Source organism: Eucalyptus grandis, chromosome 5, assembly GCF_016545825.1.
Source record: "Eucalyptus grandis isolate ANBG69807.140 chromosome 5, ASM1654582v1, whole genome shotgun sequence".
NCBI lineage: Eukaryota > Viridiplantae > Streptophyta > Magnoliopsida > Myrtales > Myrtaceae > Eucalyptus > Eucalyptus grandis.
In genome coordinates, this window is record NC_052616.1 from 918862 (window position 1) to 942051 (window position 23190).

General features: G+C 42.7%; 1 protein-coding gene and 1 pseudogene across 1 annotated transcript; both read right to left on the reverse strand.

The window, feature by feature from the left end:
- Positions 1–3014: 3014 nt before the first annotated feature.
- Positions 3015–4869, reverse strand: LOC120293439 (annotated as a pseudogene).
- A 3073-nt stretch (positions 4870–7942) lies between these two features.
- LOC120293440 (acidic endochitinase-like) lies at positions 7943–16144 on the reverse strand. The gene is made up of 2 exons (XM_039312762.1): positions 16075–16144; positions 7943–8772 (listed from the first exon to the last, which is right to left on the reverse strand). Exons 1-2 carry the CDS (start codon positions 16142–16144, stop codon positions 7943–7945), a joined length of 900 nt encoding a protein of 299 aa, XP_039168696.1.
- Between the last annotated feature and the right edge of the window lie 7046 nt (positions 16145–23190).

Here is a 23190-nt window from a genome sequence, read left to right on the forward strand (position 1 = left end):
GCCTCAAACCCACCTCAATGCCCATGCGAAAAGAGCTCCCATATTAGCACACTCCATGCTCATGGCAGTTTAAATAGCTGTTTAGATTGCTTGAGCAGAATTATTGAAGCAAATATCTAGGTGAAATTACGGTTTCGTGTGGTTGGAGGTATATATTGCTGCATAACTGGATAAGTTTCTGGCCTGAGCAGATTAAGTCTGGCCTTCTTAAGTGTAGACAACGTCTATAATAGTTTGTGTATGTCTAGAAGTTCAGCAGTACATGAGCGAAGTTTTGCATTGAAAAAAGGTTGTTTTTTTATCTTATCGCCTATATTAATGTATATTTTGGTTAGCACAGAATAAAGTTAGATTGAATGTCTGCAAGGGGTCCACGGACTCTGCAACTCATCGTTATCTTTTTTGCTTAATGAAGTACCCTGTCAAAAATCTACGCAGGTTTTCAGCCTTTAGCACTCTTTAGCCGAGTGTGCGCAGTCTGGGCTGCATAAGCCCTTTTCTTTACATCACTATCTAGGTTCACATCTATGGTCACTTCAGACATTTACGTGAATCTACTCATTTTGGCCTTTCGAGATCTAGAAAAAATCTTGGAAATAGCTGTCTACCTTTGTATATTTAGATCTCGCACTGTCTTTTCTGAATGTTAATGCTGACACTGGAACCTGCATCTAATATTTTATATAGCACTTCTAGAATGCAACTGTAAGATCCAGCTTTATTAAATATTGCATGATGATGTTAAACTGTTACTAATGTATTAAAAAGTACTGTCATTATTTTATGTTTATCGCACATAAGACGATTAGCTCAATCCACGATGTTGTACCTTCAATTAGATGAAAAGAGTATTTGTATTTGTTGTTCTGTGATGAAAGTGGAGTCTTTCCAGCAAATTCATAGACTTACTGATTTGCAAGGAATCGCGTTAACTCATACGAATTCCATAATATATTGGCCCATGCTTTTGGTATTATGCATGATGAGAGAAAAAATGTACGAAGCATGCGACCAACACGGACAAATAACTTCATTGGGATATCAAGCATGACAAAAGCCATTCAGACAAAATAATTGCCTATTTGCTTTCCTTTATTCTATTCGTGTTCCTGCTGTCCCTGACCTTCAATCCTAATACAACTCGAGTAACATAGAGATGCCACATGTATTAAGTCTAATCCCTACCAACATATATAAACCCTTACTCTCCTCATCACCCTGTATGACACTAGCTGCTAAGTTCCATGGAAAGCACAAAACCTCTAGCAATCGATAGTTTTTCGTATAGCTGGTTGTCCAATGTAAGGACCTCCTTTGATGGTCTTGATGAGTCTCTTCGACCTTCTTCTATCGACTCTGAGAGTTATACAGAAAAATCCCAGAGTTTCAATTTCAATGTCTCCCTCTCTCAGTTATCCCCTGCCCTTCTACATGCCGATGAGCTCTTTGCCGATGGCATCATAAAACCTTTTTTTTTGCCGGTAAATCAGCCAATCAGAACTTTCAGACGTCCAATTCCTTGAAAAGCTGCCCAACCCGTTCTCTCCATTCATTTGCTAGAAAGACTATTTTCCCAGCCATTCGGATTCATCGGCGTGCATTTGATGGCAGCTAATTGTTGTCTCCTGTATGTAAATTTGCTTTATGATTGATGCTATTAGAATTGTCCTACTTCATACATAAGCAGCTGTCTCTAGTAGTAATAATTTTTTGATGTCAAAAGTATTTCTTAGTTGGCCATAGTGTGTTTAAGTTCACACCAGAAATTGTACAGAAATTTTAAGGTTAATAACGTGAATCCAACGGACAAGCTAATGAAAGCTCGTTCTTGTTTGAGAACTAGAGAGATCATGAAAGTCGTTTGATTCTTGCTCTAGTCACCGTGCTGTTAGATTTTCGTGGGTTCTATCCTGATCCCAACATTGCTTGCGAAATGCCTCACTTGGATTCGTGAATACACGGTTCTTTCAAGTCTGCAATTGCAAATCTTCTTATGGATTACTGCTATTGCATATACTGTCAATCTCACAATCGTTTAATGAATACTAGGACAATCTCATGAAGCTGGCCAGCTTTATGAGATAGGAAGTTTTTCAATGGTCGCACGAGGAGGGCATTAACAGTTGGTTTCTCAAGACCTACTATATTTTCTCATGTGATAAAAGCACCAGGAAACAGAAAGACTAGGAAATTTCACTGTGGCTTTCTCAAAACCTACTATGTGCTCTCATGTGATAAAGCAGGGCGCAATCAATCTCTCTCTTTCCCTTCCTCCTTTTGAATTTCATATTTGGGAATTTTCCATCTCTTCTCATCCTAGAGCCTTGCATTGCAAAGCCCTTGAATGAAATCCAATGGCGGACTGGGACTGTGACCGCATAAGCCGTTTGCCGGCTCACCCAATCCACTGCATGTTTTGCTTCTCCAAAGTCGAAGAGGTGATGATACTCTGCATTCTATTGAAGGCACTGCTTCACCTCTGGACCACGAGCCATTACCTCATTTTTCTCCCCATTCTCTGGAATCCTTCGATGTTGCTCCTTGATTGTTTCTGGGGTTTCATGAACAGAGTTTTGGTTTTCAATTCCCCACCCAAGAAATAGTTGGTAATTTGTAGCTACGGAATAACAAATGATGGCTTTACTTTGCACATTTCAGCTCTGCATTTGCAGTCGTTTTAATCGGGAACTTCATGGTGGTGGTATTGATAGCCATATTTTAGATAGAGCAGGACCTGTTCGAAACATGTTATATTGATTGTTGCAGAGACTGAAAAGTGCTGCTAAATTTTCCATTGGACGCTGGAGCCTTGGGGTGAGAAATCATTCAACTCAGCCTTGCCCTTTCATTTCTCAATTTCTATGGTACATGTAGGGTGCGATAAGAGACTAGTTTTCCTTGGTAAGGTTTCCTGTTGTTAAATGTGTACAGTGTTTTCCGCTTAAAAAAATTCCAAAGAAAGGGGATCTGGTGCAAATATATTGAATTAGTAGTACTAAAGGTAAAATTCACCTTCAGACAGATCCCTTGATGGAAGAGCCATATCTAGTTTCACCATCATAATATCTGGACCACAACATCACACCCCCATATTTGGTAGATCCTTTAATGGTGGGCAGTACTATGGAAGTAAGATTTGATGCAGGAATAAAACCACTACTAGCATCCGCAGATGCGGGCAATCCCAAGAAGATTTCTCCAGCGGGAATCGAAGTCCATTGATTCCATGCATCTTTGAGATTACCCATGTTCCCAGAACTGTATTCGCATGGAGGATTGCCGTAAAATTGGACCCAGACGTAGGGTGCGTTTGGGAACTACTTTTGGGGAATGTCTTTAGGAAAATGCAAATACCTTTGACTTAAAGGTGTTTTCCAAAATGCAACCGTGTTTAGTAAATTGCACTTTGAAAGCTCTTTGTAAAGTATTTTGAGCAAAATAGCGTTTGGGAAATTACATTTGCAAAAGATCTTTGTGGTAAAAAAAATTTATCAAAAGAAAAATTAAAAAAATTGACCAAAAGGGCGAGTGGCCGCCGGCGACCTTCGGCGACCTCCGGCGACCTCCGGCGACCTCCGGTGACGCCGGATCTGGGGCAGCGAGGTCGCGCGACGCCATCGCGACCTCCGGCGACCTCCGGCGACGCGGATGGGCGCCGAGGTCGCGGAGGACCTCGCCGCCCGGATCTGGGTCGCGGCGGGTCGCGCGACCGCGCCGCCCTCGGAATCGGGGCGGCGAGGTCGCGGAGGTCGCGCGACGCCGCCGCGACCCGGATCCGAGGGCCGCGAGGTCGCGCAACCCCGGATCGGGGCGGCAAGGTCCTCCGCGACCCCGCCGCCCCAGTCTGGTCGCGGTGACCCGACCTTGCCGTGGGTCGCGGCGGTCGCGCCACCGCCCGGGCGTCGCTCGTCTGGGCGACGGTCGCCGCGACCGCTCGCGGAAGAAGAAGCTCGCGGAAGGAGAAGACCGTCTCCGCCCCCGGATCCGGGTTTGCGGTGACCCGGCCCTCGGTCGCGCCACCTCCGGCCGGTTGCGCCATCTCCGGCGTTGGTCGCGCCACCCCCACGATCGCCGGCGTCCCTCTAGCGGTCGCCGGCCGCTCACGATCGGAACCGAATCCCCGAGAGAAGATGAACAAGCTTGCGACACAAGGGCAAGAACCGGAAAAACAAAACATTCGTGAGGACAATTTCGGAAAAAAGTTATGAACAATTGCAGTGTGGGCATGCCGAAGAAAAAACCGAAAGCCCAAGGCAGGTCCCCCCCTGCCTTGGGCTTTCGGCTTCACACATGCTGGCATTCCCTGAATGCGGGCTCAAATTTTTTTCCCAAACGGCCTAGCATTTGGCCAAGTACCTTTAGGCTTCAAAGGGGCTTTGGGAAGTGGTTCCCAAACGCACCCGTAGTCGTATAAAACCTGTTTGAAGGGCACCTCCAACCCAAGCATCCGGATAAGGACATTGAGGGGCTGCAGCCAAGTACACCTTCTTTCCACAGATACTATATGCAGACAAGTACCTAGTCAGATCATCCTAGTGTTGATTCATGCCTGTTGCGATGATGAAATCAATGCAGTCGAGCATTGCATCCCCAAGTGGTCGAGATGAGGACTGGCCTCCCAGGAAGTTGTCCCACAGATAAGTTGCGACATATCTAGCATCCTCGGCGGAAGGGAGATAGTAACTTCCCACACCTCCGATCGAGAGCATCACCTTGACTCCTCTAGCTTGTCTTGGAGCTCAAGCCAGTGCATCCTTTGCTGGAAGGATCGCAGTGGCCAGTGAGGTTGATCATATGAGTCTGGCTGTTGCCGAAGACATTAAGGAAAGCTAGGTTCACAAACTTGTAATTTCCAGAGGCACAATGCATAAGTTAGCTTAGGACTCCCTCCTTAGGCGATGTGGGACAAGAGAGGGATCTCTTCCTTGTGCACGTTCAGGGAACTCCTTCCCGCGCACTGCCACTCGGGCCGTCACAAACCACAAGAGCCAAAATGATTGAAAAGAGAAAATGCTGGCGAGGTTGAAGATTTGGAAGCCATGTTCGGCGTTTTTCTCCACTCACTTGGTATAAGCTCTCCACTCAAGAAATTCACTTTTTTATTTAGATTTTAATTTCTCCATCTATCTACCGAAGGAGGCACATGTATTTTGGGGGGTCTCTGCTTTGTGTCGCCAGAGGACTTTTGTGTGTTTGTTTTTTATTGCTGGAGATGTTTATCCAAGTTTGACCGTCCAAAAGCGGAGCGTGTGGGGCCAGCGTCAATGAAAAGGAAGGCTTAGGTTTTCTTTCCGGACACGCTGCCCAACAATTCTTTCCACGAAGAAGCCGTAGTGGATTTTCTTGAAAAGTGTGAAGGAAAATTGTCCAAAAATTCTTTTTAAATATGTTAAGTGAGTATTAAGTATTTTCTTTTTTTTTTGTCAACTGAGTTTATTAGATCAATTTTGATCGGAATTCACTGATGTGGACACTAATTGTATTATGTAACATGACCGACGCTGATGTTAATAATTTTTATTTGTTTCTCTTTTCCTTCTTTAACTTTTTTTTTTTTTTACTATGGCCGGTGAGGGCTCTCGTTGACTACTGACGAGGGTCGCAACTTCCTCACCGACCATGAGCAAGGATGTGCAGCCCTTGCCAGTGACTGTGATAACCTTTTGAATGAGTGTCAAGGCCAGCCTTGCCCAAATCTAGGCGAGTAGCTTTTCGGTTTCGGCTTCCTCTTCGCGTCATTGACGATCATCTGCTCATTGTTCCAATAGGGCAAGAAAGTTAAACCGATTCTCTTAAAGGAAAGTGTGGCTTTCGAGCAAAGGATGGTGAGATTTGAGGGCTAATTTTTGCGAAATTGGGAAGTGACTAAGGGACACATATTCTGGACATTCTCGGCCAAGGAACAATACGGAAGGTAGAGAATCGAGTGGTCCAAGGCGGCTAAAGAAATTTATTCAATGTAGATTAGAGGGTAAACCGTGATTGGTGGGTGGACTAAACAAAAGAGATTTTGGGAGTCTTCTACAAGGGAAGTTTCAATGAAAAAGCGGAAGGGAAACAAGGGCTGAAGCTCGTGGGAGGTGGGCGTAACTTTTCCATAAGGAAAGCAATGACCTGTGGGAATCAATATTCAATAGGCGGATTGGAAAGGAAAGATAAGAGAAAACACTCGTCAAGGATCTCTCATGCCATCATATCTGCCCATGATCATGCTCATCCCTTTTTTAAAAAAATTTCAATCGAACCGAAGGAGATAAATGTTGGAAAAATGTTACTTCGAATTTGGATAGAACAATGAAGTTGGATTATTAGACATGACTTTTTTTAAGGAACCATTTGCCTCATATAATAAAGTTCTGATTGAGAATATTATATAATAATTATAGTATTTTTTCAGGATCTCTCAAGAGGCGAGGATACTATGCATTCTATCGAAGACACTGCTTCACCTTTGGACCACAAGCCCTTACCTCATTTTTCTCCCCCACTCTTAGGAGTCCCTCGATGCTCCTTGATTAATTTTAGGATTTCGCGAACAGAGTTTGGATTTTCAATTCCGCACCCACGAAACAGTTAATTGGGGCTATGAAATAACAAAAGATGGCTCTACTTTGCCCATTTCAGCTCCACATTTGCGGTCGTTTTAATAGGGAACTTCGTGGTGTTGGTATTGATAGCCCTATTTTAGATAAAGCACAACCTGTTCTCGACATGTTAGATCGATTGTTGCGGATACTGAAAAGTGCTGCTAAATTTTCAACTGGACGCTGGTGCCTTCGGGTGAGCAATCATTCAGCTCCGCCTCGCCCTTTCATTTCTTAATTTCGATGGTACATGTAGGATGCGATAAGTGACATGTTTTCTTCGATAAGGTTTCCTGTTGTTAAATGTGTACAGCCTTTTCTGCTTAGAAAGAAGTTCCAAAGAAACGGAATCCGTTATAAATATATTGAATCAGTATCATCTTACTCGTACATGATCGGAGGTCATTTTTTTTAAGGCCATGTCCCTGGAACTTTCATTGAATATTTTACCGCGCACCGATCATGATTAATCTGCAGAAGTGCCCATCATTAAATCAATGAACTGTACCACCTTTGCGTGAATGTTTGGAGGTGCAGATCGTCGAAAACTATTGCGATCATATATGTTTCGTATTTGACCATTAGAAGTACGACTCCTGACGGTAGATCGTATGTTGATTACATGTGTAGATCTTTATGACTGAATATACAAAAATTTTCACTTCCCTCTTAATTTTTTTTCCTTTGGTTGCTTCGTCCCGGTCCGGCAGGTTCTATCCTTCATGGAGCTGAAAGGCCGGCTCTGACCTATCGGGTCGCTTGAATGTAATCATCTCATACTAAGAACAAATCTTCAGGAAGGACACTTCCCTATTATAGTGAAGTTGCTTGGAGGTTTCCCACCTCTGGAGAAGTTGATTATAACCATGAACAATGAACTTTGCAGTAACATGGTTGATTCTGCTCGGACTCCTCCTTATTTGAATTGTTCGAGATCTGCATTTCAAATTTGATGTCCTTTGAAAGGAAAGGACAACCGTCGATCCCACTTCCTAATATTGGTAAACCATGTCCATGCAACATTTTTCCTCTTCTATTCATGACTTGAGGGATTGGAAATTAATCTCGATGAACGGTCTTGGGACAGGTGAATTAGGTTAGAAATTTGTGCTTGAAATGAAATAGACCCAGGCTAATCTATATGCAAATTAGAATATTTATCGAGTTGAGTATAATATAAGAGTGGATCTCAATATAGATTATCCCACAATGACATCATTATTATATTTGACATTAATTGGTACACGTATACACCATGACCAATATATGTGATTACATAAAGTGATTTCTGATGAGTACAAAGACGTACATGTAAACAAGACATGTAGCTTATTACACAGTAGTATTAAAGGTAAAATTCACCCTCGGACGTATTCCTTGATGGAAGAGCTGTATCCAGTTTGATCATCATAATATTTGGACCACAACATCACGCCCCCATAGTTGGCAGATCCATTAATGGCGAGCAATACTTTGGAAGTAAGGTTCGACACAGGAATGAAACCACTGTTAGCTGCAGCCGTAGATGCGGGCAATCCCAAAAAGATTTTACCGGCGGTACTTGAAGTCCATTGATTCCATGCATCTTGGAGATTAGCGATGTTCCCAGAATTGTACTCGCATGGAGCATTGTTGTAAAATTGGACCCAAACGTAGTCGAATAAGCCTGTTTGAAGGGCACCTCCAAGCCACGCATCTGGGTAAGGACATTGAGGGGCTGCAGCCAAGTACACCTTCTTCTCACTGCTGCTATATTCAGACAAGTACCTAGCCAGATCATCCCAGTGTTGATTCGTGCCTCCTTCGATGTCGAAATCGATGCCGTCGAGCACTGCATCCCCAAGTGACCGAGATGAGGACTGGCCTCCTAGAAAGTTGTTCCATAGATAAGTCGCAACCTGGTTAGCATCCTCGGCGGAAGAAAGATTGTAACGTCCCGAGCTTCCTCCGATCGAGAGCATCACCTTGACTCCCCTAGCTTGGCAAGAATTGATGTCGGAGCTCAAGCCGGTACAGTTTCCGCTGGAAGGATCGCAGTGGCCAGCGAGGTTTAATTCAGGAGTTTGGCCATTGCCGAAGACATAGAGAAAAGCTAGGTTCACAATGTTGTAGTTTTCGGAGGCACAAGTGTTGGCTAAACTGCCTTCGCCGCCATTCTGACCCCAATAGACAGTAATTTCTCCACCGTTGATGCCAACCACAAGAGCTGATGGATTTAATTGGTGATGGGCTTAAGGCCCGTCCGCCCATGCTGGGCCCAAAAGGCCCGGCCCACGGGAATAGGGCCCGTGGATGGGGGAAGGTATAAAAGGGAGGAGAGAGAGAGAAGACACCTCTTGGCAGAATTGACGTACGTCTTCTCCTCTCCCACGCATTCTCTCTCAAAAGGAAAAAGAAGAAAAACAGTAAGCAAAAGGCCACTGTTGTCTTCCCTTCAAGGCGTCATCGGATCGAACAAGGGCCAGTTTTTCTTCCTCTGTCGGCGTCGGTGTCTAATTTGTGGCTAACAAGGTACGCTCGAATCCGTGGTGTGCTTTACGATCGATGATACGTGTTTTCCCGGGCTTCGTCTTCCGCATTGATTTAGGGGTTCGATTTAGTGTCGAATCCGATTTTCGGGGATCCGTTATTCCCAACATTGGTATCGAGCCCTAGTTCACGTTTTTCCCGACTTGTTTGACGTTTTTTCATTGATTTTTCAAAACCTTCGGCCGTACGGATCGAGGCGAAAATCCCGACACCCGAGCGATGTTCGGCCATTTTTCTGAGTTTTCGTAAGTCGAAATTGAATTCTGAAAGCACTGGGTGAAAGAGGTCGTCGAGACGAGTTCGGCGACATGTTGTGCGTCGCCGGACGATGCCGCATGCACCCACACGCGCGCCACAAGCTGATGCGCGTGGGCGCCACGCGCCCGGCGTTGGCTTCGGCCGGCGCGTCGTCACGCGCCGGCGGCAAACCGGGCGATCGGTGCTGGCGGGTGGGCGAATCGGCATGCGCCGGACTCGGCCCGGCCGCCGACGTCTTGCGTCGATGACGTCACCCAACGGGCCGCAACCGTCGGGTGACGTCATCGATGACGCAGCAGATGACGTCGGTTGGCCGGGCGGTCACCGGCCGGCAACCCGACTGGCGACCCGGCCCGACCCGACCCGCCCCGCGGACGCCCGGCACGCGTGTGGCACGTGCTGGCTGACGTCTGCGTGACGTCAGCCCGCGCACGCGTGCGGCACGTGCGGGCGGTTCGAGCGAACCGGCCCGACCGGCCGACGGCCCGTCCGGTCCGACCGGTCCGTCCGGTTCGACCGGTCCGACGACTTGACCGTTGACCGTTGACCGTGACCGACGACCGTTGATCGTTGACTTTGACCGTTGACTTTGACCGTTGACCCGAAAAAAAAAAAGAAGGAATTTTTTTCTTTTTCAATTATGTCTGTGTGGGTTGTAGGTAATCCATTTTCATTCTGCATTTGTTGCATGAATCATGGAAAATTATGTATTTTCCATTTGTTTATTATGGATTATAAGTGATCCATTTTAGTTACGCATTTGTTGCGAAACTATGATGCGTTATGCACGGATACCGCAATCCCAAGAACGGACGAAGGAAGAGCTAGACCGAAAAGGCTGATGAAAGAGTTAGCTCGATTATCGATGGCTTGATGGTGATTGAGTATCACACATGGTCAAGGTCAATCGATGATACAGAAATCATCTCGGAATGGTTATCTTATGCCGGATTTTGAGAAGGTGCCGGCTTTGATGAACACTCTTCCACCTGAATGGCAAGCAGTGTTAGATCGGCTATGGGAGGTCAACGTGGTCCCGGATTATACGAATCTAGTGGATGCTTTTGTAAGAGAGTACTATAGGATTGAATTGGCCAAAACTTCAACCCTTAGATTGAGCGCCACATGGCGCAGAGTAAATGCGCCTTGGTGGCGACATGAAAGCTCTCCAAAAGTTTTTCCATGGTTGGCAAATGTGCCTTCGGTTTTCTCGAGATGTTTTGACCGATAGATTAGAAGGGACATTCCCTAATTATTTCTTAGATTAATTATGAGATGTTTTATGGGTGTAAATATCTCTTTCCATGTTGATATTTTTCTCTGTATATATTGCTTAGTGTAATGTATAGTTGTATTAATTGAAATCATTATTATTTTATTGAATGTAAATTATCTGTTGCTTTCTGTTAATTGCTGATTACTGTGGGTAATTAGCTGTGGGTAGTGTTAGAAGTTTTTTTGTAACTTCATAGAATTGATTTTGCATATGAAAATCATATTAATGATAGTTTTAAGTTAGGATTTTGGAGGATGATTGGAAACATAGTGACCTTTTGATTACGAAGCCTTACTTGAAATTATTCATTAATATGATGGGTCTATGTAAAAGTGGATGCATAAATGATAGGCATTAATTATTCGTGCATATATGTCTCGTGTGTTTAGATCGATGGTTTCAGCAACTAAGAATGTAATTGCTGATATGAACGGCAAGCAATTGAAATATTGAATATGAAGATTCAATATGTGTTGAAAAAGCAAGAAGTACTAGAAGCTCTTGACCATGTTATGGAAGATCTTATAAATGATGTGCGCCACTTTGAGCTAGCTGAGGACCGACTAACAGCATTTGAGCAGAAAATAGATATTTGCAATGCTGGTTCTAGCTCAGAAAGGGCTTTGTGCTCTAAGCGCAAGCGTATTGATTCGTTCAATATGTGGGAATGCAAAGGATCAAGTCCTTATTGTAAGAAATCAAGAGTTAACCAACACAAGAGAGGAAAATGTCCTCAAGTAAAGAAAATGTCAAGGGTGAGGTGTTACAATTGTGACAAGAGAGGTTACTATGCTCGCAAATTGTGAGCCAAAAAGATAAACACCTCTTGCACATTTGAGAACTTTGCTTATGTGTCGAGTTCTGCATTATTGGCTGAATCCAATCCTTTGTAGACTGTAGATTCAGGAACGACATACCATGTAAGGAAGGATAGAGGATCCTTCGTGGAATTCTGACGAATACCAACCGGAACTAAGTGGATCTATGTGGGAAACAACTCCCGAGCTGAAGTTAAAGGGATTGGCACACCGCCAACCGAACATGTGTGGTGGACGCACCTTGTTCCTACATGATGTTCTAAATGCTCTGGAGATTCGTCGAAATTTAAATGTCTATTTTGGCGTTGGTTAAGCTTGGATTTTAGTATGAACTTCCATAATAGATGTGTAGATTTGTATTTAGATACAAACTACTATGATTTTGGTCACTTTCTGGATGGTTTTATTGTATAAAATGTTGACTGTGGTGATGTCAATATGTTATTCCCTTGTTTCACGTCTTCTACTTTATATGATAATGATGTGAATATGGTGGCATGCTAGACTTGGTCATATGGGCCAACAACATATGAAAAGACTAGCCAAAGAGGGCTTGTTGGGCAATATTGAAAAGTCGATTTGCTTATATGTAAGCATTGCCTAGAAAGGAAAACGACAAGGAAACCATTTGGAAAAGGTAAAAGAGCTGAATTTCCTCTGCATTTAATCCATTCTGATGTCTGTGGTCCAATGAATGTGAAAGGAAGGCATGAGGCTGTTTATTTCATCACTTTTATTGATGATTATACTTGATTCGGATATGTCTATTTGATTTCTCACAAATCTGAAGCAATAAGTTGTTTTAAAAGGTTTATGAACTTGGTAGAGAATCAATTAGACAAGAAAATAAAAGCATTGAGATCCGATCGAGGTCGAGAATATTTATCTGATGAGTTTAGAAAATTATGTGATGAAAAAGGAATAGAAAGATAGTTGTCTATTCCATATACTCCTCAACAAAATGGTGTTGCGAGAGAGAAGAAAGAACCCTCTGGAAATGGTTAGGTCCATGATGGCGCATGCTAACTTACCTATTACCTTTTGGAGTGATGCGTTGTTAACTGCTGCCTACATACTTAACCGTGTGCCTTCCAAATCAGTTACTTCCACTCCATATGAGTTATGGACAGGTTGAAAACCGGACTTGAGTTTTCTTAAGCCATGGGGTTGTGCCGCCTATACACATGAGTCCTCTCACAAATTTGGGAAATTGGGTCCCAGAGGAAAGAAGAGTATTTTCATAAGGTACTCTGATCACTCGAAAGGATATGTGTTCATAGGTGAGCAGGAAAGTGGGAGTATAACTGAATATGAATCACGGGATGTCACATTCTTAGTGAATGAATTTTCCTAAGAAGGGCGAAATAAGAGAAGATCACTCCCTATTTGAAACCTTGGATCAAGATAATGATATTAATGGAGTTCGTCCAAGTGAGAGTAATATGAGAAGTGATGAATTGAATTCAACTCATTCTCAATTACAACCACATGATGAGATGATATCGTCATTATCTAATCCGAGTGGGAGCATAATGGGGAATGATGTGCTAAGTGTACAATCTCCCATATAGCGAACAAGTCGCCAAAGTATTCCCCCGTCGACGTTTTGACATTGAAGGGGAAACTTTTATGGTTGCTCCACAAGATGAGGATGAGCTAAGAAATATTAATGAGGCTCTAAATTGCCCTAATAAGGAAAAATGGATTTATGCAATGAAAGAGGAGATGGAGTCAATGAAATCAAACCAAGTCTGGGAACTGATTGACCTTCCAAAAGGACGCAGAGCTATTGGGAACAAGTGGGTTCTCAAAATAAAGCGAAAGGCTGATGGCTCGATAGAAAGGCATAAGGCTCGCCTTGTGGCGAAGGGGTATAATCAACAGGAATGAATTGATTATGAAGATACATTTTCTCCTGTAATGAGATTTACCTCGATTCGCATTATTCTGGCAATAGTGGCTAGTCTGGATCTTGAGTTACATCAAACGGATGTAAAGACTGCTTTCCTCAATAGAGAATTAGAGGAAGAAATATATATGGAACAACCTGCTGGTTTCATAATGAAAGGCCAAGAAGAAAAGATATGTCGACTTTTGATGTCGATATATGGCCTTAAGCAGTCGTCAAGACAATGGTATATACGTTTTCATAATGCCATAATGGCATATGACTTTACAATGATAGATGAGGATCATTGTATATATATCAAAAGATCCAAGGATCAATTTGTGATCATATCATTATATGTTGATGATATACTAATTGCCGGAAGCAATATGGAACTTGTCAATACTGTCAAAAGTTGGTTGTCTTCCAATTTTGAATTGAAGGATATGGGATTGTAAACCCATAGACACTCCTATTGCAAAAGGTGAAGGATTGAGCCATAGACTGTGTCCAAGGACTCCACAAGAGAAGGAACAAATGAAACATGTTCCTTATGCTAGTGCTGTTGGGAGCTTGATGTACACTATGATATGTACAAGACCTGACATATGTTTTGCAGTTGGAATGGTGAAAAGATACCAATCCAATCCATGTCAAGCACATTGGAAAGCTGTTAAATGAATACTAAGGTATCTAAAGGGGACTGCTGATTATACGTTGAGTTATTATGGAAAAGATCTGCAATTCAAAGGCTATTCTGATGCTGATTGGAGAGGAGATTTAAATGAAAGAAAATCTACCTCTGGATTTGTTTTCTTACCGAATAATGGCACTATATGTTGAAGCAGTAAGAAACAAAATGTGTATAGCCTTGTCCATGATGGAAACTGAGTTCGTGGCATTATCAACAGCAATAAAAGAAGATGTTTGGCTTAAGAGATTGTTGGATCATTTAGGTGTTATTTGAAGTGCTGCAGATTCATTGTTGGTTAACTGTGATAGCCAAGCAGCAAAAGCGTACACCAAAGATCCAAAATATCATGGTAAGACCAAACCTATAGATACCAAGTATAATCTTGTCAAAGATATGATTGCACGAAAAGATGTGAACTTAGAGTACATACTACGCATAGAATGGTAGCAGATCCTATGATAAAGCCAATACCTAGAGATGTGTTTTGTGGCCATATGAAATCTCTAGGATTGCGTAGAGGCTAATGTACTGAATATTGTAATTTCCCTAAGTGTTCACATTTGATGAATTTGTGTTTTCATCATTAATGCTTATGAATCTTTGTTTGATCTTTATGCATCTTAATGCTTAGTGCATTACTTTAAGTTGAGAAGTATGTCGGACAGATATAAGATTAGCCCACTCAATGCACGGGTAATCGCCTCTATTTCTTGTGTGATAAATAGAGATGAGACTGTTTTTAAGCTTATTATCTGGGTGATAATCGAGAGCTCAAGCTTAAAACACGTATGTCGCCTTAACTAAGTGTTAAGATGAGGATATAATACTTACTATGTCCGAAAGTAAAATACCCCACATATTTTACTTTATCTGTCTAAGATGCCAGATGTGGTTTACGATGAATTTTGTGAATGAGTAGATACGTGAACTCAAGTTAGACATTGGGTATGTCTGAACTATCATCTGTACGGTATTGAAAGTGTAGACATACGCTCCATGGGAAAGGAGTTAATACCGTAATACGTATTTCATACTACGTATGCATGAAACGACCAATAAGAGTGGCAAAAAGTTTGATCTCAACTTTTATGACGTGTGAGACTCTTGAGGAAAATAGTTCCTCAATATTTAGTCCCCTCATGACTCTTACTTATTCTCAAGATTTCTATTTAGTGTTTGCTATCTTAGGATGTTGCCAATGGTCATGAGTTTGATTCGATCTAATGGGGCATTTCTAGAAAAGCGAGCTGGACTGAAATTGAGAGTTTGAAGGAAAGAGGAAGATCGATTTTGGAGAATCACATTGTAGTTTTGTATTCACCGGTTAATCAATTATGACTGTCTTTGTGATAATCATAATTGTGAATACAATATATATATCATTGTTTGAAAGAGATCAAGAGAGATATAAATGTGATCGATCGATCTAGGGTACTGCATACTAAATCTACTCAGGATGTGATGCCCATTATGAGCTGCTATATATTCCTAACAGATGTATAGCAACGAGCTCTCAAAGTATGCTGGTCGCACGGATTATTCACTGGTATGAATGTTGAAGAGAGGTAAAGAGAATTCTGTTCGGCCCACCATGTGCGAGTGGGAGATGATGGATTTAATTGGTGATGGGCTTAAGGCCCGTCCGCCCATGTCTTGGCCCAAAGGCCCGGCCCACGGGAATAGGGCCCGTGGATGGGGAAGGTATAAAAGGGAGGAGAGAGAGAGAGAAGACACCTCTTGGCAGAATTGACGTATGTCTTCTCCTCTCCCGCGCATTCTCTCTCAAAAAAAGAAGAAGAAGAAAAACAGTAAGCACAAGGCCACTGTTGTCTTCCCTTCAAGGCGTCATCGGATCGAACAAGGGCCAGTTTTTCTTCCTCTGTCGGCGTCGGTGTCTAATCTGTGGCTAACAAGGTACGCTCGAATCCGTGGTGTGCTTTACGATCGGTGATACGTGTTTTCCCGGTTTTCGTCTTCCGCATTGATTAAGGGGTTCGATTTAGTGTCGAATCCGGTTTTCGGGGATCCGTTATTCCCAACAAGAGCCAAAATGACTGAAATGAGAAATACTGGTGAGGCTGAAGATTTGGAAGCCATGTTTAGTATTTCTTTCGACTCACTCGATATACTTGATTAGAGGTTGCTCTCTCTTTGGGCCTTTAGAAAGTCGGGAATTAGGGGCTTTTTATAGGAGAAAGATGGAGCCCACCTATGATGTCCATGTTTGTGTTGTTTGGGAGAGTGCGTGACTTGGCACATGAGCATTCTGATACATATCTCATCAACTAGTGATTGTGGATTAAACCTGTTAAATTATGTTTTAAGCTAGAGTCCGCCTGAGAGGAATCTCAAGAAATTCACTTTCTTATTTGGATTAGAATTTCTCCAATTATCTAAGGAAGGAGGCACACGTATGTTGGGGTCGTCGTTTCTTTTGATCAGAGGACTTTTGCGTGTTTGTTTTCCGTCGCCCGGAATATTTCTCCAAGTTTTTGCCGTTCAAAAGCAAAGCGTGTGGGGCAAGTACCGGAAAAATGGATGGCCCAGGTTTTGTCCCCTGAGCATTTCCTTAGAAAGAGTGTCCCCTGACACACCGCCGAACAGTTTTTTCCACGAAGAAGCCGGAGGGCATTTCCTTAAAAAGAGTGTCCCCCGACACACGGCCGAACGGTTCTTTACACGAAGAAGCCAGAGCCGATTTCCTTAAAAAGAGTCAGAATTGTCCAAATGATCTTTTTAATTTTACTAGTTAAGTACTAAACACTTTCTTTTTATTTGCCAACTGAGTCCATCTTATTAATTTGATTGGAATTTGCTGATGTGAACGCCAACCGTCTTATGCAAAGCACGATTGCGCTGATGTGGATAATTTTTAATAAATTTTTATTTTTTATTTTTGAGGGCCCCAGCTACGGCAAGGGTCGCACACGGCTAGGGTGTGCAAAAGAATCAGGACCGGTCCGGACCGCCCGGAACCAGTGGTTCTTGAGGGAACCGGTCCGGCTCCCGATTCCAATTTATGGGAATCGGTGGGTACCGGTCCAGTTCCCGGTTCCATGGGCAGATCCGTCCACCCGGACCGGACCGATTATATTAAAATAATATATTAATTTTTAATATTAAAAAAATGGAATTACAAATTAACAAATCCAAATCAAATAATTAAAAAAAATAATTAAAGTGGGAAAAAAGTCCAAAGCGCACCAAATGGAGAGGCGCCGATTTTCAGTCAAACCAAATGGAGAGGCGCTGAAGCTAAAAAGTCCAAAGTGCACCTTCACAAAACGTCGAGCAATTGGTGGGCAAAAAACAAGCACGCGAAGAAGCAAGGCTGCACGAGGAGCAAGAAGGTGGGCAAAAAGCAAGCACATGAAGAAGGAGGGCTGCAAGCACATGAAAAAGATGAAAAAGCAGGGTTGTAGGAGGAGGAGAAGGTGGGCAAAAAGCAAGCACATGAAGAAGCGGGGCTGCAAGCACATGAAAAAGCAGGGTTGCAGGAGGAGGAGAAGGTGAGCAAAAGCAAGCACATGAAGAAGCGGGGCTGCGGAGGAGGAGAAGGTGGGCAAAAACAAGCACGTGAAGAAGTAGGGCTACGGGAGGAGGAGAAGAATAGGTCAGGCGGCGAAGAACCAGCAATTTTGGTCGAAGACCAAACTTGTTTCCCATCAAGATCGAAGCTTTCGAGAAAATGATATTATTATTATTGTGAGACCGGTTCCATGGATCCACCCGGGAATCGGACCGGACTGGCGGTCCGATTCCCGGGTGGATCCATGCAACTAATGGGTGGATCCTGGTTCCAATTTTTCGGAACCGGTCCTTAATGGGCGGTTCCCGGTTCTAGGTCGGGAACCGCCCGCTCGGACCATGCACACCCCTACACACGGCCGAACAGTTTTTTTCACGAAGAAGCCGGAGAGCATTTCCTTAAAAAGAGCGTCCCCCGACACACGACCGAACGGTTCTTTCCACGAAGAAGCCAGAGCAGATTTCCTTAAAAAGAGTCAGAATTGTCCAAATGATCTTTTTAATTTTATTAGTTAAGTATTAAACACTTTCTTTTTTTCTTTTTCCAACTGAGTCCATCTTATTAATTTTGATTGGAATTCGCTGATGTAAACACCAATCGTCTTATGTAGCACGATTGCGCTGATGTAGATAAATTTTAATAATTTTTTTATTTTTTATATTTTGAGGACCCCAGCTGCTGGCAAGGGTTGCGACTTTCTTGCTCGCAACTGTGATGGCCTTTTGGGTGAGGGTTGCGGCCAGCCTTGCTCAGATGTAGGCACGTAGCTTTTCGGTTTTGGCTTCCTCTTCGCTACCTAAATGATCATCTGGTCATCGTTCCAATAGGGCAAGAAAGTTCAATCGATTCTCATAAAGGAAAGTGTGATTTTCAAGCAAAGGATGGTGAGATTTGAGGCGTTAATTTTTGCAAAATTGGGACGTGAATAAGGGACACATTCTAGAGATTCTAGGCCGAGGAACAATAGGGAAAGTAGAGAATTAAGTGTTCCCACGCGGCTGAAGAAATTAATTCAGCGAAGATTCGAGGGGAAACCGTGAAAAAGCGGTTTGACAAAATAAAAGAGATTTTGGGAGTCTTCTACGGGGGAAGTTTCAATGAAAAAGCCGAAGGGAAACGAGGGCTAAAGCTCGTGGGAGGTGGGCAAAATTTTCTATAAGGAAGCAATGACCTATGGAATCAATAGGCGGATTGAATAGGAAAGATAAAAAGAAAACGCTCGTCAAGGATCTCTTATTCCATTGTGTCTGCCCATAATCATGCTCATCTTTTTTTTTTTTTAAAATTAAGATCAAATTAAAGAAAACAAATGATGAAGAGAAAGAGCTGGTGAAACAGTTCGTGCGAGAATGCGAGGCCCACCAGATCCATCGAAGCGGCCACCTTCTGGTAAGGAGAGCCATAAGTGAGGGCGTCCAAGCGACGACTGAAACAATCTCTCCGCTGCGCATCATTGCTCTCCCCATTGAGTAGAGGATTGTTCACGTCTCGAAGAGGAAGCCAAAGCCCAAAAATCACACAGCCAGAACTAGGCGAGGCTGGCTGCGACCCTCCCCTAGAAGGCCATGGCATCAGTGGGTGAGGGCCGCGCACACTCCCCCATGGTTGGAGAGGAAGTCACGGTCCTTGCCAGCGGTAGGTGAGGGCCCAACAACCTTTGCTAATAGCAGCAAAAATAAAAAATAAAAAAAAAAAATAAAGAAGGAAAAAAAAAAAAAAAATTTTTTAATTAAAAATATTAAAATAATTCTAAAAATTATCCATGTCAATGTCGGCCATGCCACGTAAGACGGCTAGCGTTTACCTGGCCAAATTGATCGAATGAATATGATTGACAAAATATGAAAATGTTTAGATTTGAATTGACAAAAGTAAAAAATTTATGACTAAATTGGTAAAAATGCAATATGTATAGGATTTTTTGGACAATTTTCCCCACTAAGCCGCATATAGAAATAGTAAAAGCTGACCAAATAGCACTTTGGGGAGACACGAAAAGAGGGAACTCTTGAATACACGGTGATTTTGCGTTGTGAGTTTTACATTCAATTGAGTTATTTATTTATAAACACTTTGGGCTTGAGTGTAATCTAGATTTGGAAAACACTCGAACCTATGAGTGATTGTAACTTTAATTCTCCATTTATAGGGGATTATTTACCGTTGGCTGTCCTCATGCATGCAGCACTCTCACTCGAACTAAATAATGCAAACCTTTAGTATCCTTTATTATTTATTGTTTATTTCTCTGGTGTTTTTGCATTGATTTAACTGCAAGATCCTAGTTAGCTTTGGCATTAATATTACAATAATTGATATCAAAGCTTGAGAATAGGATTTGTTAAATTTTGATTTAGGGCTTTGCTTGTCTGATTATTATCTAGAAATTCTGATATTGCAATTATGTGTAGGACGAAAGTAGAAATTGAAAAGTTTACTGGGAGGAACAACTTTGGGTTATGAAGTGTCAAGATGCGTGATTGACAAACCCAAGGTTTGGCTAAGGTGTTGGATGGCAAAGATGAGTTGTCGTTTATAATGAAAGATGCTAACAAGGTAAAGCTAATGGAGAAAGCAAATAGTATAATATTGTTGAATTTATTAGATGAAGTGTTAATAGAGGTGGCGTAGGAGAAGGATGCCGGCATGGTGCAATGTTGTGGGTAATCCTTTGGATACTCCATGTAGTGGAATGGTTGAATAATCGCTTATACATAGCCCTTTGGTTGGGCATTGGAGCAAGATGTTTCAATTTCGATACACTGAAGGTACTTCTATCAGATCCCACCTAGATGAGTTAAAAGAACTCATGATGGATTTGAAGAACGACAAAAAGATACTTGATGATGAAGAACATGCCATCATGTTGTTGGCTTTTTTACTATAGTCATGCAGTACTTTATCGATTCATTGATATAGGGGCATACTACAATTACCTTGAAAAGAAGTAAAGTTCGCATTGTTCTTTAAGGAATGGCAGAGAAAGTGCAAAATGACAGTCTGGTGTGGGATGTAGCACAAGGACTAGTTATTTGACATTGAGATGAAAATCGAGGGTCCAATAGCAGCAAAGGTAAAAACAGATCAAAGTCACGTCATAGAATGTTTAAGGGACACGGGAAGTGCTTTAAGTGTCATGAGTAGGAGTACATTAGGAGAGATTGTCCGAAGTTCAGAAATAAGGGTAATAAGCAGAATGCCACAAACTGTCACGCCCCGAACCCCAGGCACGCGCACATCCCTCGGCGGTCGACTAAAATTTGTTGCAACGTCCCAGGACGTGTCGTCGACCCTTTCGTTTTATGCACATGCTGAAGCAAACTCATAAATGCCGGACAACAACAATCATGGGATAGGAAAGCAAGACAACCAATTTTTCTCAAAACACACTTTACAAACATCTCAAGTTGGTCCTACTAGTCTATACACATAAGTCTGGTTCGAAAAGAACTACTGAACTACCTATGCTTCTGACCCTGCCGTCTTGGCTCCGGGTTCTCCACCCTAGGTACCTGAAAATGGTAACCCACGACAGGGTGAGATAAAAATCTTAGCGAGTTAAATCCTAAGCCCCGATTAGGGCGAGAATTCACTCAAAGGCGTCCTAAACATGCAGCATCTAGAACTTACCTCGCTTGGGCGCATCCCTGCACATTAGTACATCTCATATGCACTCATAAACGCAGCATGCGTAATCAGCAATTGGAACACTTCATAACACTCATCGAATATTCACAGAAATCCCGATTATCGGGCCAAATTGTTATGACACGTCCCATTCCGTACCACACAATTTCGTCCCATGATCAGGCGCGGATAACTCATATCGGTGGCTCAATGCACACCTGATATTCACTCTCGATATCCAACTCAATATTCCAACTCCACATCCCAACTCAATGTTCAAACTCAAGGTTCTAGAGATGACCCCCACGGAGTTCCATTATCGTGTGGCACTTAGTCCCTGACCACAATCAACAACAATACAAGGTACTAGAGGTGGTTCCCACGAAGTCACGCTATCGTGTAGCACTTAGTTCTCGACTATAATAAGCAATAGCTCAAGGTACTAGAGATGGCTCCTACGAAGTCACGCTGTCGTGTAGCACTTAGTTCTCGACTTTAATAAGCAATGGTACAAGGTTCTAGAGATGGCTCATACGAAGTTTTGTTATCGTGCACACTTAGTCCTTTACGTGCGCACAACCATTCGGTTTTCTCAACACATCTCATCCCCTCTCAATAGTCGTCACATAAAGCAATAACAATAAATCACAACCAAGGCACAACCATTCACGCATCATCACGCATAACTTCTATGCATATCACAGGTCAACCACATCACCAAATATGCAATATCTAGCAAACAAAGCATCAAGAACAATCACAAACTACTACCGGTCCTAACCGGCAGAAACAGTCCACTCGCGCGTCTCCAAGTTTAAATCCAGAAACCTAATCGAACGAGTTAGGAAAATTTTTAAATTTGAATATGTTGTAAAGGACACATAAACGAAGATTTTTTATGAACACACCTTAACCCAGATAGATTAGGCCTAGTAAATCGCTCAATCTAGTACAAAAACTGGGTTAGTTTCCAGAAATCATGTTTTCCAAAACCAGCTTGATGCGAGATCCGAAACTTGTCCATTTGATCTGAAATTTGAATTTGTTAAACTAAAAGATGTGAAAAACAACTTTTGTGAAGAAACCATTTTGAAATTCGAACTCTAAGAGTTGATAAAAATCCAGTGAATCCCAAAAGGTCACCAGTTCCAGCAAAAACAGAGTTTCGATTTTCAAATGACGGAGCTGAAATCTCCTTCTTTTTAAATCCCTAAAATCTTGAATACAATATATGTCATAGATTAGAATGTTTAAAACATTTTTCAAGAAGGAATCAACCTCAAAATCTCAACACATTTCTATCCACAAAAATGACAAATGGCGAGGTTCCAGAATCCAGATCTATGAGAAATCCACTCAATTGGACTAATCCATCCTCATTAGTGCTAATATCATCAATTAGATTAACACTAATCAATCTTTAGGCTAATATAACCATTCTAGAATAGCACTCATCCATCTTAAGGCAAATCTCACTTAGTACTAATCTAATTAAGCTAATTAACACTAAACTAACCTCTAAGTGTAATTAACAACCTAATCAAGGATTAGGGAATTAAATCACCGGATTAGCGAATAAACGAGTTCACGGCGACGGCGATGCGAAGGCGGTGAAGACCCGTGTCTACGGCGGCCCCAAGGGAGGCCCGGAAAGCACTGAAAAGCAACTCGCAAGTTCACTGCTCGAGCTGGAAAGAAGACTGGTTCTGTTCTGACTTGGGCTGGGCTGGTCTCGGTGGCTGGCGGGGCTGGCCGTTGGCACGGCTGAGGCGGCTGGCGAGCTAGGGTTGCGGTGGTGATGGTGCGGAGCTACGGTGCTGCTGGTTACTAACTGTTGCTGTGAGATGGCTGCTGCGTGGGATGAAGAATGGAGGAGAAGATGTTGGGGATGAGTCGTTGGCTGTGGGGATGGAAGTGGGATGGTGCTGGGGATTTCTTTGGTGTGGTGGCAGCTGACGCTGAACAAGCGGCAGCAAGATGGAACAGT

Coding starts and splice junctions, on each gene's coding strand:
- LOC120293440 (XM_039312762.1), bottom strand. CDS start 16,144: ATGGCTTCCAAATCTTCAGCCTCACCAGTATTTCTCATTTCAGTCATT. Junction 8,773..16,074: donor GGCTCTTGTTGGGAATAACG/GATCCCCGAAAA, acceptor TGGTTGGCATCA/ACGGTGGAGAAATTACTGTC.